The sequence below is a fragment of the Dendrobates tinctorius genome, unplaced genomic scaffold, assembly GCF_039654945.1.
Source record: "Dendrobates tinctorius isolate UK_male_01 unplaced genomic scaffold, ASM3965494v1 ptg000162l, whole genome shotgun sequence".
NCBI lineage: Eukaryota > Metazoa > Chordata > Amphibia > Anura > Dendrobatidae > Dendrobates > Dendrobates tinctorius.
In genome coordinates, this window is record NW_027361829.1 from 25,840,899 (window position 1) to 25,854,788 (window position 13,890).

The 13,890-nt window shown below is 47.4% G+C and overlaps 1 protein-coding gene across 1 annotated transcript in view; it reads right to left on the reverse strand.

The window, feature by feature from the left end:
- LOC141052675 (ribose-phosphate pyrophosphokinase 1) overlaps positions 1-8,279 on the reverse strand; it is a 69,481-nt gene extending 61,202 nt beyond the window's left edge. The window contains exon 1 of the mRNA XM_073549923.1: positions 8,069-8,279. Within this exon, the coding sequence (XP_073406024.1) occupies positions 8,069-8,190 (122 nt within the window). The 5' untranslated portion in view covers positions 8,191-8,279. The remainder of the gene's footprint in view (positions 1-8,068) is intronic.
- Positions 8,280-13,890: the final 5,611 nt, after the last annotated feature.

A 13,890-nucleotide genomic window follows, 5' to 3' on the forward strand; every position in this document is an offset into this window, starting at 1 on the left:
GCTCCCATTAAAAGAGACATGAACAGAGTCCCCTGATCAGTAAGAATCTCCCTGGAAAATATGGAGAGAAGGGCATCTGCCACCTTATCTGGCCCTGAGGACAGATCCACAGCTTCCAGGTACCCAGTAACACCACAGTAAGGATGAAGCGTTCCAGAGCTGCTGGCAATGGTCAGCGGACCAACGATGTCCACAGCAATCCTCTGAAAAGGCTCATCGATAACTATCAGAGGGAGCAGGTCCCGATTTCCCTACTCTAATACGTGATACCGGAGAGGCAGCAGTTGGCAACATATTCCCAATTTTCAGTGAATAGAAGTAGTGGGACAGCCGGGCCTCGGTTTTGCTGACCCCCAAGATCCAGCAAGCGGAATCTGCAACGACTCCATAAACCAATAGGGCACAATCAGCTGTCCTTCGCACAGCCAGTCCTGTTGGGGGATACAGGGAACTCTCCCGGTACAACTTCCCCTTCTCTGCAAAGTCTCTCAACTACACTGGAATTAGAGTGCAACGCCACCAGGAACTCCAGGCTAGAAGTAATCAGAAGTGATGTCATGGCCTCAACCTCATCGGAACAGTCTGGGACCCGCTCAGAGTCTGCAGCCGCATCTGTTATCTCGCTGAATGATGAGAATCCAGAAGGCAGCGCGTCACCCGAGTTCTGGGCACACTGTCTGCAGGTGACATAACCTATGTGTCTAGACACAGGGTCGGACTGGGGTGCCTAGGGCCCACCAGGTGAATTGACTCTAGGGGCCCACCCTATGGCTACCATAAACTGTTTTATTACGTGTTAATTTTTTGGCCTCTCCCACAAAAACATGTGCCTTTTATCAAGCTGTACAGTGTGCAAAAGAGAACGCTCTCAGCCTCCTATATATCGTACAAACCGCACTCTCAGCCTCCTATATATCATACAGACTGAACTCTTGGCATCCTATATCACATACAGACCGCGCTCTCAGTCTCCTATAATAGATACTTTCTATAAGAGGCTTAGAGTGTGGTATTACAGTATATAGGATGCCGATATTGCAGTATGTACGGCATATTGGCCTCGTATATGACTTACAGGCTTTCAGCCTCCTATTAGGCCTCCTTTAAGACATACAGACTGTCGGCCTCCTATTAGACCCCCTATAAGACATACAGACTGTCAGCCTACTTTCAGGCCCCTAAAAGACATACAGACTGTCGCCCTCTTAGATACTGTACAGACCACACTCTCTGCCTATGTACGGCATACAGGAGGATGATAGTGCGGTCTGTACGGTCGGTATACAGGCCTCATATGACATATGGCCATATAAGAGTGTGGTGTGTGTGTGTATCTTATATAGGAGGCACTGGCAGAGATTGTGATCTGTGATGCTGCATCATGTCATGTATATGAGCAGGGCTGGTTTTAGGCAAAGTGGGGCCATAGGCAAAGTTTAAAATGGGGCCCCAAAAGCTAACATATTGCACGACACAGAAGCATTTTGATTGTATTTACATGCGGTGAGTTCAGGACGCTAAATGAGTGTGATCGACAATATTGAAGTCCTTCAACACTTGTTTCCCGGCCTCTTTCCACCATCTGAGAAAGAATGATGGGATCAGAACAATCACTAATGGATCAATCTGTCCCCATACAGTATCATGTTATCAGCAGCACATCTACAGTTTACACCCCATAGTCCTCCATATAATATAATGTGCCCCATAGTCCTCCATATACGAGTAGTATAATACACCGCCATAGTCATCCATGTAGTACAATTCACTTCCCATAGTATAATGCACCCCATAGTTCTTCATATAGTATAATGCAGCCACCCCTTAGAACATGAGCCACCCCAGAGAATACAGCCCCGCCATACAATATAATGTAACCCGCCATACAATATAATGTAACCCCCCATAGAATATAATGCAGCCCCCCCCCTTAGAGCATAATGTAGCCACCCCACAGAATATAATGCAGCACCCCTCATAGTATAATGCAGCCTTTCCATAGAATATATGGCAGCCCCTTATATAGTATAATGTAACTCCTCCATAGAATACAATGTAGCCCTCCGCATATAGCATAATGCAGCCCCAATAGAATATAATGTAACCCTCTCATAATAGAGCCCCCGTACAATATAATCTAGCCCCCCATAGAATACAATGTAGCCTCCTCATATAGTAATGTAGCCCCCTCACAGTATGATGTGATCACCCCCCATAGAATATAATAAATATAATACAGCCTCCCCATAGAATATAATGTAGCGCCAAATAGAATACAGCCCACCTCCCCTGAGAATATAATGTAGCCCCCATATTATATAACAGCCTCCCCCATGGTATATAACAGCCACAAAGTATATAACACAGTCCCACATGGTATATAATACAGCACCATGGTATACAGCACAGCCCCACATGGTACACATCTCCCCCAAATGGTATATAACACACCCACAAAGTATATAACATAGCCCCACATGGTATATAATACAGCACAGCCCCACATGGTATACAGCATCTCCCCCACCCCGGGAATGACCCCACAGTCAGTGTTACATTTAAAAAAAAAACACACTCCTCACCTTCTCCTCGTGCCCACGCTACTCCCTGCTCCTGTCTCCTGCTCTGCGTGGCACACAGTGAGTGAGCGATGCACCCGCTGCGTGTCAGAGGCAGAGCAGGGAATGATGGGAGAGGGAGCGTCAGCTGACTCTCTCCTCCATCATTGCTGTGAACTGTATCGGCGTCTATGACGCTGCTATAATTCAATGCGGCAGCAGGGGGAGTCGGCGCTGGGGGCAGGCGGGCCCCTCTGCCTCACAGGGGCCCCAAAGCGACTGCGTGATGTGCCGTTAGCTGGGGGCCCTAGGCAGCTGCTGGCCCTGCCTGTGACGTCGCTGTGCGTGCGACCTCGGCTATTTTCCTGCTCCCTGGCCCTGCTCACCACTGTATGGGCATCCCAGCTGTCAAGCAGCGTGCATGCGCTTTTAAAGGGCCCGCAACTTTTTTTTAAATAAGTTTTCTCCCCTCTCCTGCAAGGGCCCACCGGGTTTTTCCCACCACCACACCAGGCCAGACCGACCCTGTCTAGACATCAGATGTTATACACAGGATAATGTGTAACTGACATAATATCAGATGTGTGTACTCACTGAAATATATACTATATATCATCAGTCCTGTTAACCTTCATATTATATCACATATTATCCAGTATACTGGATGTAATATACAGATCTACAGATATCAGATATTACACCAGTCACATGTACAGGTGTTTCTCACAAAATTAGAATATCAAAAAGTTAATTTATTTCAGTTCTTCAAAACAAAAAGTGAATCTCATATTATAGAGAGTCATTACAAACAAAGTGATCGATTTCAAGTGTTTATTTCGGTTAAAGGGAACCCGTCATCCACACGAACCAAGAAGGAAGACGGCATCGCAAGAAGATGGAAGGTGCCAGACCAAGAAAAGAGACACCCATCGGACCGGACCGCCCCGCAGATGAGTATAACATTTTTCTTCTCTTACAGGTCAGGTTAGGGGAAGATATACAGCATTATAGAATGCTGTATATCAGCCCCGAAAGGCGGTGGCCATAATTCGTATCGGCCAAAACTGCTGAGGATTATGACTTACAGCCAAAGAAAAAACAAGAGTCATTATCTCAATAAATTAGAATAATTAACAAAAAAACACCTTTCAAGACTTCCTAAGTGTTTAAAAGGGTCCCTTAATTTGTTTCAGTAGCTCCACAATCATGGGGAAGACTGCTGACTTGACAAATGTCCACAAGGCAGTCACTGACACACTCCACGAGGGTAAGCCACAAAAGGTTTTTGCTAAAGAAGTTGTCTGTTCAGAGTCCTGTATCCAAGCATATTAATGGAAAGTTGAGTGGAAGGAAAAAGTGTGGTAGAAAAAGGTGCACAATCAACCTGGATAAACTCAGCCTTGAAAGGATTAAGAAAAGGCCATTCAAAAATTTGGCGGAAATTCACAAGGAGTGGACTGCTGCTGGAGTCATTGCTTCAAGAGCCACCACACAGATGTATCCAGGACATGGGCTACAAGTGTCGCATCCCTGGTCTTAAGCCACTCATGACCCATCAACAACACCAGAAGCGTCGTTACCTGGGCGAAAGAGAAAAAGAACAGAACTGGATTGTTGCTGGACTGGTCCAAGTTGTTCTTTTCAGATGAGAGTAAATTTTGCATTTCATTTGGAATTCAATGTCCCAGAGTCTGGAGGAAGAGTGGAAAGGCACACAGTCCAAGCTGATTGAGGTCTACTGTGAAGTTAACACAATCCGTGATGGTTTCAGGAGCCATGTCATCTGCTGGTGTAGGTCCACTGTGTTTTATCAAGACCAAAGTCAGCGCAGCCATCTACCAGGAAATGTTTAGAGCACTTCATGCTTCCCTCTGCTGAAAAGCTTTTTGGAGATGGAAATTTCATTCTCCAGCAGGACTTGGCACCTGTCTACACTGCCAAAAGTACCAATACCTCAGGGGTGGACAATTAATTTCCCCGAGGGGCCGCATGACAAACTGGTACTGCTGTGGAGGGCCATACCAATCGGCTGAACTTAAAGGGGCAGTCGGAAACCAAAGGTGAATTTCATATTAAAAGTATATCTATTCAGTGTAATAATCTAATCTCGTTTTCTAATATACTTCAGTGAAAAAATCCCTAATGTACCCTCTATATTCTGATTTCTTGTTTTGTTTTTTGTTTTTTTTTTAACGTCCCATGACATTTTGCTTGAGTCACCAGTGCATGCTGGGATACTCGATTGAGGTGTCATCAGTGATGTCTGTTTTGGAGGCTCGGATAGTCCTGTTCACCTGATAATGCGTTGGTTGTAAATTCTGACGCATACTCAGTATGCGTTTTCTGTGCTATATTCCTTTGAATGCACAGTGACAGTGCACTCCCTTGCTGGCTCTAAGGAGAAGAGATAACCAGGCAGGGACCAGACCAGTCTGTGAAACAGGTGACACTTTATTTCATGGTGGAGAAAGCAGCCTCTGCCCCCTGGTGATGTCCCGTGTGAGTGTCCCAAACTGCACTGGGATTCTCAAAAAAAATGTCATTGGAGGGGAAAAGAAAAAAGTAGAGGGAAAGGTGGAAATTTTTTGTTTGAAATATTTTAGAAAATTAATTAGATTATTGAATTAAATTTAGTATGAAATTCACCTTCGGTTTCAGATCACCCTTTAATTATGCATAATATTTATCACTTTATAATATTTATCAATTAGCATATAAAAAAAAATCGTTATTTTGATCCAGAAAAAGACAATTTTCTATCTGTATTGTCAACCATATAGCATTCATTTTTATACATCAGAAGTGAATAAAATTTACATAAATACAGTGTCCATTGTTAGTAATGGAAGTGCAGCACGATGGCTCAGTGGTTAGCACTGAAGAGCTGGGGCCCTGGGTTCAAATCCCACCAAGGACATCTGCAAGGAGTTTGTATGTTCCCCCGTTTGCGTGGGTTTCCTCCGGGTCCTCCCACATTCCAGACATACCGATGGGGCTCACAATCAAAATTCCCTATCGGTTTCAGTGATGATACTGTGTGCAAACTGTAAAGCGCTGCAGAATATATTAATGCTATATAAAAATCATTATTTATTAAAAATCGGAGGATTCACATGGGATCCTTTTTTTTTTGCACACCCATAGACTTCAACAAGCGAGTGTCATCTGAAATACAGAAGAGACCGATGCATGCTCTGACATTTCTCACACAGACATTTTCGGACTAATCTGGATAGCCCAATTCCATAACATTGCTCCTAGTGCTCTGTGTGAGGTCGGGTTCAGGCTATGTGACCACGTAGCGTTTTAAAACGCTCACTAAAAACCGGACTCCTTCCCAGAAATCGCACGTTTTTTTCCGCGCGATTTCACCGCGATTTTCGCGTGCGATATTCAAGCACTTTCCAAGCGATTTGAAGCATCACTTGGAAAGTGATTGACAGGTTGGTCACACTCATCAAACATAGTGTTTGACAAGTGTGACCAGGTTTTTACTATTGAGGCCGCCTATGCGGCATCAATAGTAAAAGATAAAATGTTAAAAATGATAAAAAAAAATTAAAAAAAAAAAAAAAAAAAAAAAAAAAATCGGGGTATATTTACCTTCCGACGTCCCACGCAGTCTCAGCGATGCTCCCGTTCCCAGTAATGCCTTGCGAGACCTGTGATGACGTAGTCTCGCGTTGCTATAGCGATCTCGCGAGACCACGTCATTACAGGGCCTTGCCGCAAGGCATTACAGGGAACGCTTAGGCCGGGAATGCAGCGCGGGACGCCGGAAGGTAAATATACCCCGATTTTTTATTCTTTATTCTTTTTTTTACAGGGGTATGGTACCCAGGGCCTGGAGGACAGTCTCCTCTCCTCCACACCGTGGGTACCAACCGCACATGAGACGCTTAACTTCCCGCATGGTGGGCATAGCCACATGCGGGAAGTCAGCGATTCTCATGCATTCCTATGGGTGCAGAATCGCGGCAATTCTTTGCGATTCCGCACAAAAGAATGAGCATGCTGCGATTTTTCCGCGATGCGATTCCGCCGCGGAAAAAAGCGCAGCATTAGCACAGCATGTGCAGAATGCCATAGGAATGCATGGGGGGCGTTCTGTACACGATTTTTAAACGTTTTCGCAGCGTTTTCGCACCGAAAATCGCATCAAAAACGCTTAAAAATCGCTACGTGGGCACACAGCCTTATTGTTTTTTTCCCCAGACAGCACTTGGACAAATATTGCAGTCGTGTGAATGTAGCCGGACAATACTTGTTACAATGAAGCTTATCGTAACACGTAATAGCAGTTGATGAAGCAATAAATTGGGAACATTGGAAAACGTTGTTCCCCACCTGTGCTCCACATGCATAGACCCACATCACATATGGGCAGGTGGTGACAGGCAGGGGGTGGGAATCCTTACTGCAGGCTATGGAGTGGATGTGATAAGCCACAGATCAGAGGGAGCACTATGGGGGACTTAACCCTTACCTCTCCTGCACAGGACATAACAGCACAAGCTGGGAGCAAAGAGGGAAGTAAGGTGTTATGAATGGGTCACAGGATAGCAGGACCAGGCTAAGCCACCAGAAAACCAGAGAGGCTGGTAACTAAACGGATTGCAGACCCCTGATCCTGTTCACACAACTAGCAGTAGCCATGGAGCGTACCTACGATGATGCTAGACGCCTCAGCACAGCCATCAGCGGTGAGTGCGCCCCCAGTCTGGGGGGGAGTGCTTTTCCCATCAGCGGTGAGTGCGCCCCCAGTCTGGGGGGCAGTGCTTTAACCATCAGCGGTGAGTGCGCCCCCAGTCTGGGGGGGCAGTGCTTTTCCCATCAGCGGTGAGTGCGCCCCCAGTCTGGGGGGATGGCAGTGCTTTTCCCATCAGCGGTGAGTGCGCCCCCAGTCTGGGGGGATGGCAGTGCTTTTCCCATCAGTGGTGAGTGCGCCCCCAGTCTGGGGGGATGGCAGTGCTTTTCCCATCAGCGGTGAGTGCGCCCCCAGTCTGGGGGGATGGCAGTGCTTTACCCACCAGCAGTGAGTGTGCCCCCTTTGCCCCAGTCTGGGAATCAGTGCTTTTCCCACCAGCGGTGAGTGCGCCCCCAGTGCTGTCTGGGGTGGGCAGTGCTTTTCCCAGCAGCGGTGAGTGTGCCCCCTTTGCCCCAGTCTGGGAGGCAGTGCTTTTCCCACCAGCGGTGAGTGTGTCCCCGTGTCCCAGCCTGGGGGGCAGTGCTTTTCCCACCAGCCCGCCATGTCTGCCCCCCACCGTTCTGGAGGATGCAGACCGCACGTGTCTATCGCTGGGTCTCCGCTATCTGCGGCGGTGCATGCCGGGACTGGGAGTCTCCTCGGCCGCCTCTACAATTAGCCGCAGCTCAATGAAACTACAAGTCCCATGAAGACGTGCGGCCGCTCTCCGCAGCAAGTGCTGTGTGGGTCTCCCCGTGCTCGCTGACCCCTCTAGCAGTCGCTCGCCGCACCGCCGGCCATTGTGTAGACACCGGCATCTTACCACGTCTCCTGGTTGCTGAACTTCTTGGTGACCACTCGCCCCAGCTCCAGCCCCAGGCGGTCCGCGATTTTCTGGGACAAATCCTGGTGGGAGCTCCCGCTGAAGATCTTGATGTTCGGCATGATGGGCGCTGCTCCTCTGGGAGATGCGTCACCGCAGAGGGGAAAGGCGGGACGAAGGCCTGTTGCTTAATGATAACGACTACCAAACCTATGCTCCGCCTGCTCTTACCGGCAACCAATCAGAATCTAGTACTGACACACCCCCGTCTAGCTGTGAACGCCTCATTGAAGAGTTGCTAAGTGAGGCTGTGTCCGCCATGTTTAGTGCTGGCACGTATCATTGGTGTCAGCGGCTGCTCCCACAGTAGAAACGGAAACGGGTCAGGTGCTCCACCACCAGGGCGCGACGTGTCCCTACCCAGGCTGGAGCCTCGCAGGTGTGAAGAGCGGAGCCTGGAGGATTTTGTGACCACTGCGCGGATTTGGGCCATCGCTGCCCTCCTGAAAACTAAGAAATACACTAAAAAACGCCTTCTGTCCTGGTGGCAACGATGCTGCGGTGCTGCCAGGGGTTGGATTACTCCCAGCAAAGGCGTAGCTAAGGTTTTGTTTCAGTAGGGGGGCGAAATTTCTGAGTGAGCCCCAACCAGCTCCTTGATTACAACTGAGTGACCCTAATAGTGGAGGAGAACCTCAGCAGATAAACGACTGTTACTGAAGATAGTTTCTATAAGACAAATTATGGAATCACCCTGTAAATTTTCATTCCCAAAACTAACACCTGCATCAATTTAGATCTTCTCGTTAGTCTGCATCTGAAAAGGAGTGCGCACACCTTGGAGAGCTGTTGCACCAAGTGGACTGACCTGAATCATGGCTCCAACACGAGAGATGTCAATTGAAACAAAGGAGAGGATTATCAAACTCTTAAAAGAGGGTAAATCATCACGCAATGTTGCAAAAGATGTTGGTTGTTGACAGTCAGCTGTGTCTAAAATCTGGCCCAAATACTTCCTCTTACTCTTCCTCTCACTGTTGGGGTACCTCAGGGCTCAGTCCTTGACACCCTTCCCTATACGGCCCCAATTGGACAGACCATCAGCAGATTTGGCTTTCAGTACCATCTTTATGCTGATGACACACAACTGTACACATCATCCCCTGACCTTACCTCCGCTGTACTACAGAACGCCACTGACTGTCTGTCTGCAGTCTCCAACATCATGTCTGCTCTCTATCTGAAACTCAACCTCTCCAAAACTGAACTTCTTCTGCTCCCACCATCTACTAACCTCCCTAAATCTGACATTTCCCTCTCTGTGGGTGGCACCATAATAACACCCCGACAGCAGGCGCACTGTCTGGGTGTTATGTTCGACTCCGATCTCTCCTTCACCTCCAATATACAATCTCTTGCCCGCTCATGCCGCTTACACCTAAAGAACATCTCTAGAATCCGCCCTTTTCTCACCATGGAAACAACAAAAACTCTCACTGTCACCTTGATCCACTCCCGCCTGGACTACTGTAGTGCTCTATTAATTGGCCTCCCTCTCACTCGACTTTACCCTCTCCAGTCTATCCTTAATGCAGCAGCCAGGGTTGTCCATCTGGCTAATCGTTACTCAGACGCGTCCGCTCTTCGCCAGTCGTTACACTGGCTGCCAATTCATTACAGGGTACAATTCAAAGTACTTGTTCTCACCCACAAAGCTCTCCACAGTGCGCACCCCCTTACATCTCCTCCCTCATTTCTGTCTATCGGCCTAACCGACCGCTGCGCTCTGCAAATGACTTTCGACTAACCTCTGCCCTAATCCGTACCTCCCACTCCCGACTCCAAGACTTCTCCCGTGCTGCGCCAATCCTCTGGAATGCTCTACCCCAATATATTAGGACCATCCACAATTTGCATAGTTTTAGGCGCTCGCTCAAAACACATTTGTTCAGAGCGGCCTATCACATTCAGTAATCAAAGTCGTTATGTTTGTGTGTGTGTAGCCCATTCACTATCTCCATCTAACCCCCACCCCTTGAAGATGGCTGGACCGTCATTGTAAATACATCATTGTAAATACAAACCTGTGCTTTGTATCTCCCCCACCTCATTGTAGATTGTAAGCTCCACGAGCAGGGTCGTCTTATTTCGCTTTAATTATTGTATTGTTAACGTTGTTACTTATGACTGTTGTGTTTGAAACTGTTCAACTGTAAAGCGCTGCGGAATATGTTGGCGCTATATAAATAAAGATTATTATTATTAAAGATTAGAGTTGAGCGACTTTTGCTTTTTTAGGGTCGCGTTTCGTTTCGTGAAACCCGACTTTTCCAAAAGTCGGGTCGAGCAAGATCGTCCGATTATAGGGAAAAGTCGGGGTCGTCCCGAAACATGAAACCCAATGTAAGTCAATGGGGAATAAAAGTCGGCAGTGAGAGGAGGACAGGAAACACACCTACAGTGCCCATTTGAATGCCAAAAGCATCAATTCTTCTTACTTAAGCTTGTCAACCTTAATTAACTTCATAATACAAGTTACGCACTGAAAAATGGGGGTTATTTGGCTAAATTTGTGGGGGGGGGGAGGGCTGGCTGCAGGTTTTCATGTGCCCTGGGCGAAAGAGCGCCCCTTTAACACATACCACAACTCATCATGCTCTGATAAGGCAGAGAAATAGCGGTATAGTACAATGAAAAATACCTCACTTTTTACATCTCATGACGAGGCCCATCTATTTCTCCATACAAAATCATTGGTCCCATATAATGTTTGAAACAGTATATGATGAGCTCCACATAATGCTACAGTATATGTTGGTCCCCATGGATGAAGCTCCACTGTCTTATGGGCCCAAATAATGCTCCAAACATAATGGGCCCCATTTCTAATGCTCTAGTGTATAATGGGCCCTGTAAATGCTGCTCCAGTGTCTGATGTCCACCTTTGGAATGTTCCAGTGTATGGTGGGCCCCATCTATCATTCTCCAGAGTATAGTGCTCCCCAAAAATTGCTGTCCCAACATAGAAAACAATCAAATAAGTCTCCTCGCTAGGGAATCCCTGTACTTGTCTGGACAGGTGCTGTAGCTTGCTTAACAGCTCGCCAGCCGTTCTCACGCCCAGTATGGATTGCACGTGATTGCACAAAAGTTAGAAAGGGTACCGTATCCCTGGATAACATGTATGGATAGTGTACACATTCAAAATATGTCTATACAGCATGAGGCAGGCTCAGACGGTGTTAGGCCCAGTATGGATTGCACGTCATTGCACAAAGGTTAGAAGGGGTACCGTATCCCCGGATAACATGTATGGATAGCGTACACATTCAAAATATATGTCTATACAGCATGAGGCAGGCTCAGACGGTGTTAGGCCCAGTATGGATTGCACGTCATTGCACAAAGGTTAGAAAGGGTACCGTATCCCCGGATAACATGTATGGATAGCGTACACATTCAAAATATATGTCTATACAGCATGAGGCAGGCTCAGACGGTGTTAGGCCCAGTATGGATTGCACGTCATTGCACAAAGGTTAGAAAGGGTACCGTATCCCTGGATAACATGTATGGATAGCGTACACATTCAAAATATATGTCTATACAGCATGAGGCAGGCTCAGACGGTGTTAGGCCCAGTATGGATTGCACGTCATTGCACAAAGGTTAGAAGGGGTACCGTATCCCCGGATAACATGTATGGATAGCGTACACATTCAAAATATATGTCTATACAGCATGAGGCAGGCTCAGACGGTGTTAGGCCCAGTATGGATTGCACGTCATTGCACAAAGGTTAGAAGGGGTACCGTATCCCCGGATAACATGTATGAATAGCGTACACATTCAAAATATATGTCTATACAGCATGAGGCAGGCTCAGACGGTGTTAGGCCCAGTATGGATTGCACGTCATTGCACAAAGGTTAGAAAGGGTACCGTATCCCTGGATAACATGTATGGATAGCGTACACATTCAAAATATATGTCTATACAGCATGAGGCAGGCTCAGACGGTGTTAGGCCCAGTATGGATTGCACGTCATTGCACAAAGGTTAGAAGGGGTACCGTATCCCCGGATAACATGTATGGATAGCGTACACATTCAAAATATATGTCTATACAGCATGAGGCAGGCTCAGACGGTGTTAGGCCCAGTATGGATTGCACGTCATTGCACAAAGGTTAGAAGGGGTACCGTATCCCCGGATAACATGTATGGATAGCGTACACATTCAAAATATATGTCAATACAGCATGAGGCAGGCTCAGACGGTGTTAGGCCCAGTATGGATTGCACGTCATTGCACAAAGGTTAGAAAGGGTACCGTATCCCCGGATAACATGTATGGATAGCGTACACATTCAAAATATATGTCTATACAGCATGAGGCAGGCTCAGACGGTGTTAGGCCCGGTATGGATTGCACCTCATTGCACAAAGGTTAGAAAGGGTACCGTATCCCTGGATAACATGTATGGATAGCGTACACATTCAAAATATATGTCTATACAGCATGAGGCAGGCTCAGACGGTGTTAGGCCCAGTATGGATTGCACGTCATTGCACAAAGGTTAGAAGGGGTACCGTATCCCCGGATAACATGTATGGATAGCGTACACATTCAAAATATATTTCTATACAGCATGAGGCAGGCTCAGACGGTGTTAGGCCCAGTATGGATTGCACGTCATTGCACAAAGGTTAGAAAGGGTACCGTATCCCTGGATAACATGTATGGATAGCGTACACATTCAAAATATATGTCTATACAGCATGAGGCAGGCTCAGACGGTGTTAGGCCCAGTATGGATTGCACATCATTGCACAAAGGTTAGAAAGGGTACCGTATCCCCGGATAACATGTATGGATAGCGTACACATTCAAAATATATGTCTATACATCAGGAGGCAGGCTCAGACGGTGTCAGGCACAGTATGGATTTGACGGCCCAGATTACACAGCGGAGGAGCAGGGAGAGGTAAAGATTGCAAATGCTGGGGCCCTGGCCAAGCAAGGGGGGCACACTCGTGGGCGTCGGTACTGGCACTGGGCCCCTCATAGTACAGCGGTGTGTCTGACGGCGGGTGTGCACCACCACCGTCAGAGACACTTGATTGCACTATGAGGGACCCTGTGCCAGTGCCCGCGCCCAAGAGTCGGCCTACCCACCTGTCCAGGGCAACGGCACTCGCACGGTGTCGTGCGCTAGGTGGTGACCCCGGCCATGGGGGGGAGGCAGCACAGTTAGGGAGTTTTAGAAAGTGGCATATGTTGATGTTGGACATTCAACTGATGCAAAAGGCGAAATAGGTGAAGTACCAGGAAGAGGTGGACCAAAGCAAGCCATTTTTCTGTCACCCTATGTGTCATCAGGGGAAGGTGGGACAAAATCCTTGGAAACCCATGCGTGGTTCATTTTAATGAAGGTTAGATCATCCACATTTTGGGTTGACAGACGGGTCCTTTTTTCTGTCAGGATTGATCCAGCTGCACTGAAGACTCTTTCCGATAGCACACTTGCAGCTGGGCAAGCGAGCTCCTGTAAGGCATATTGGGCCAATTCAGGCCAGGTGTCCAGTTTAGCGGCCCAATAGTCAAAGGGGAATGACCTGTGTGGGAGAACATCGATATGGGAGGAAAAGTAGTTTGTAACCATAGTTGACAACTGCTGTCTCCTGTCACTTTCCATCGATGCAGTATTACCAGTTGTGTGAGCGGTATTTGAAAAATCAGTCCACAACATTGTCATGAAACCCCTGTCTCCAACGCCACTTCTGCTGTGTGCAGCACGAACACCTCTGCCAAGCTGCCCC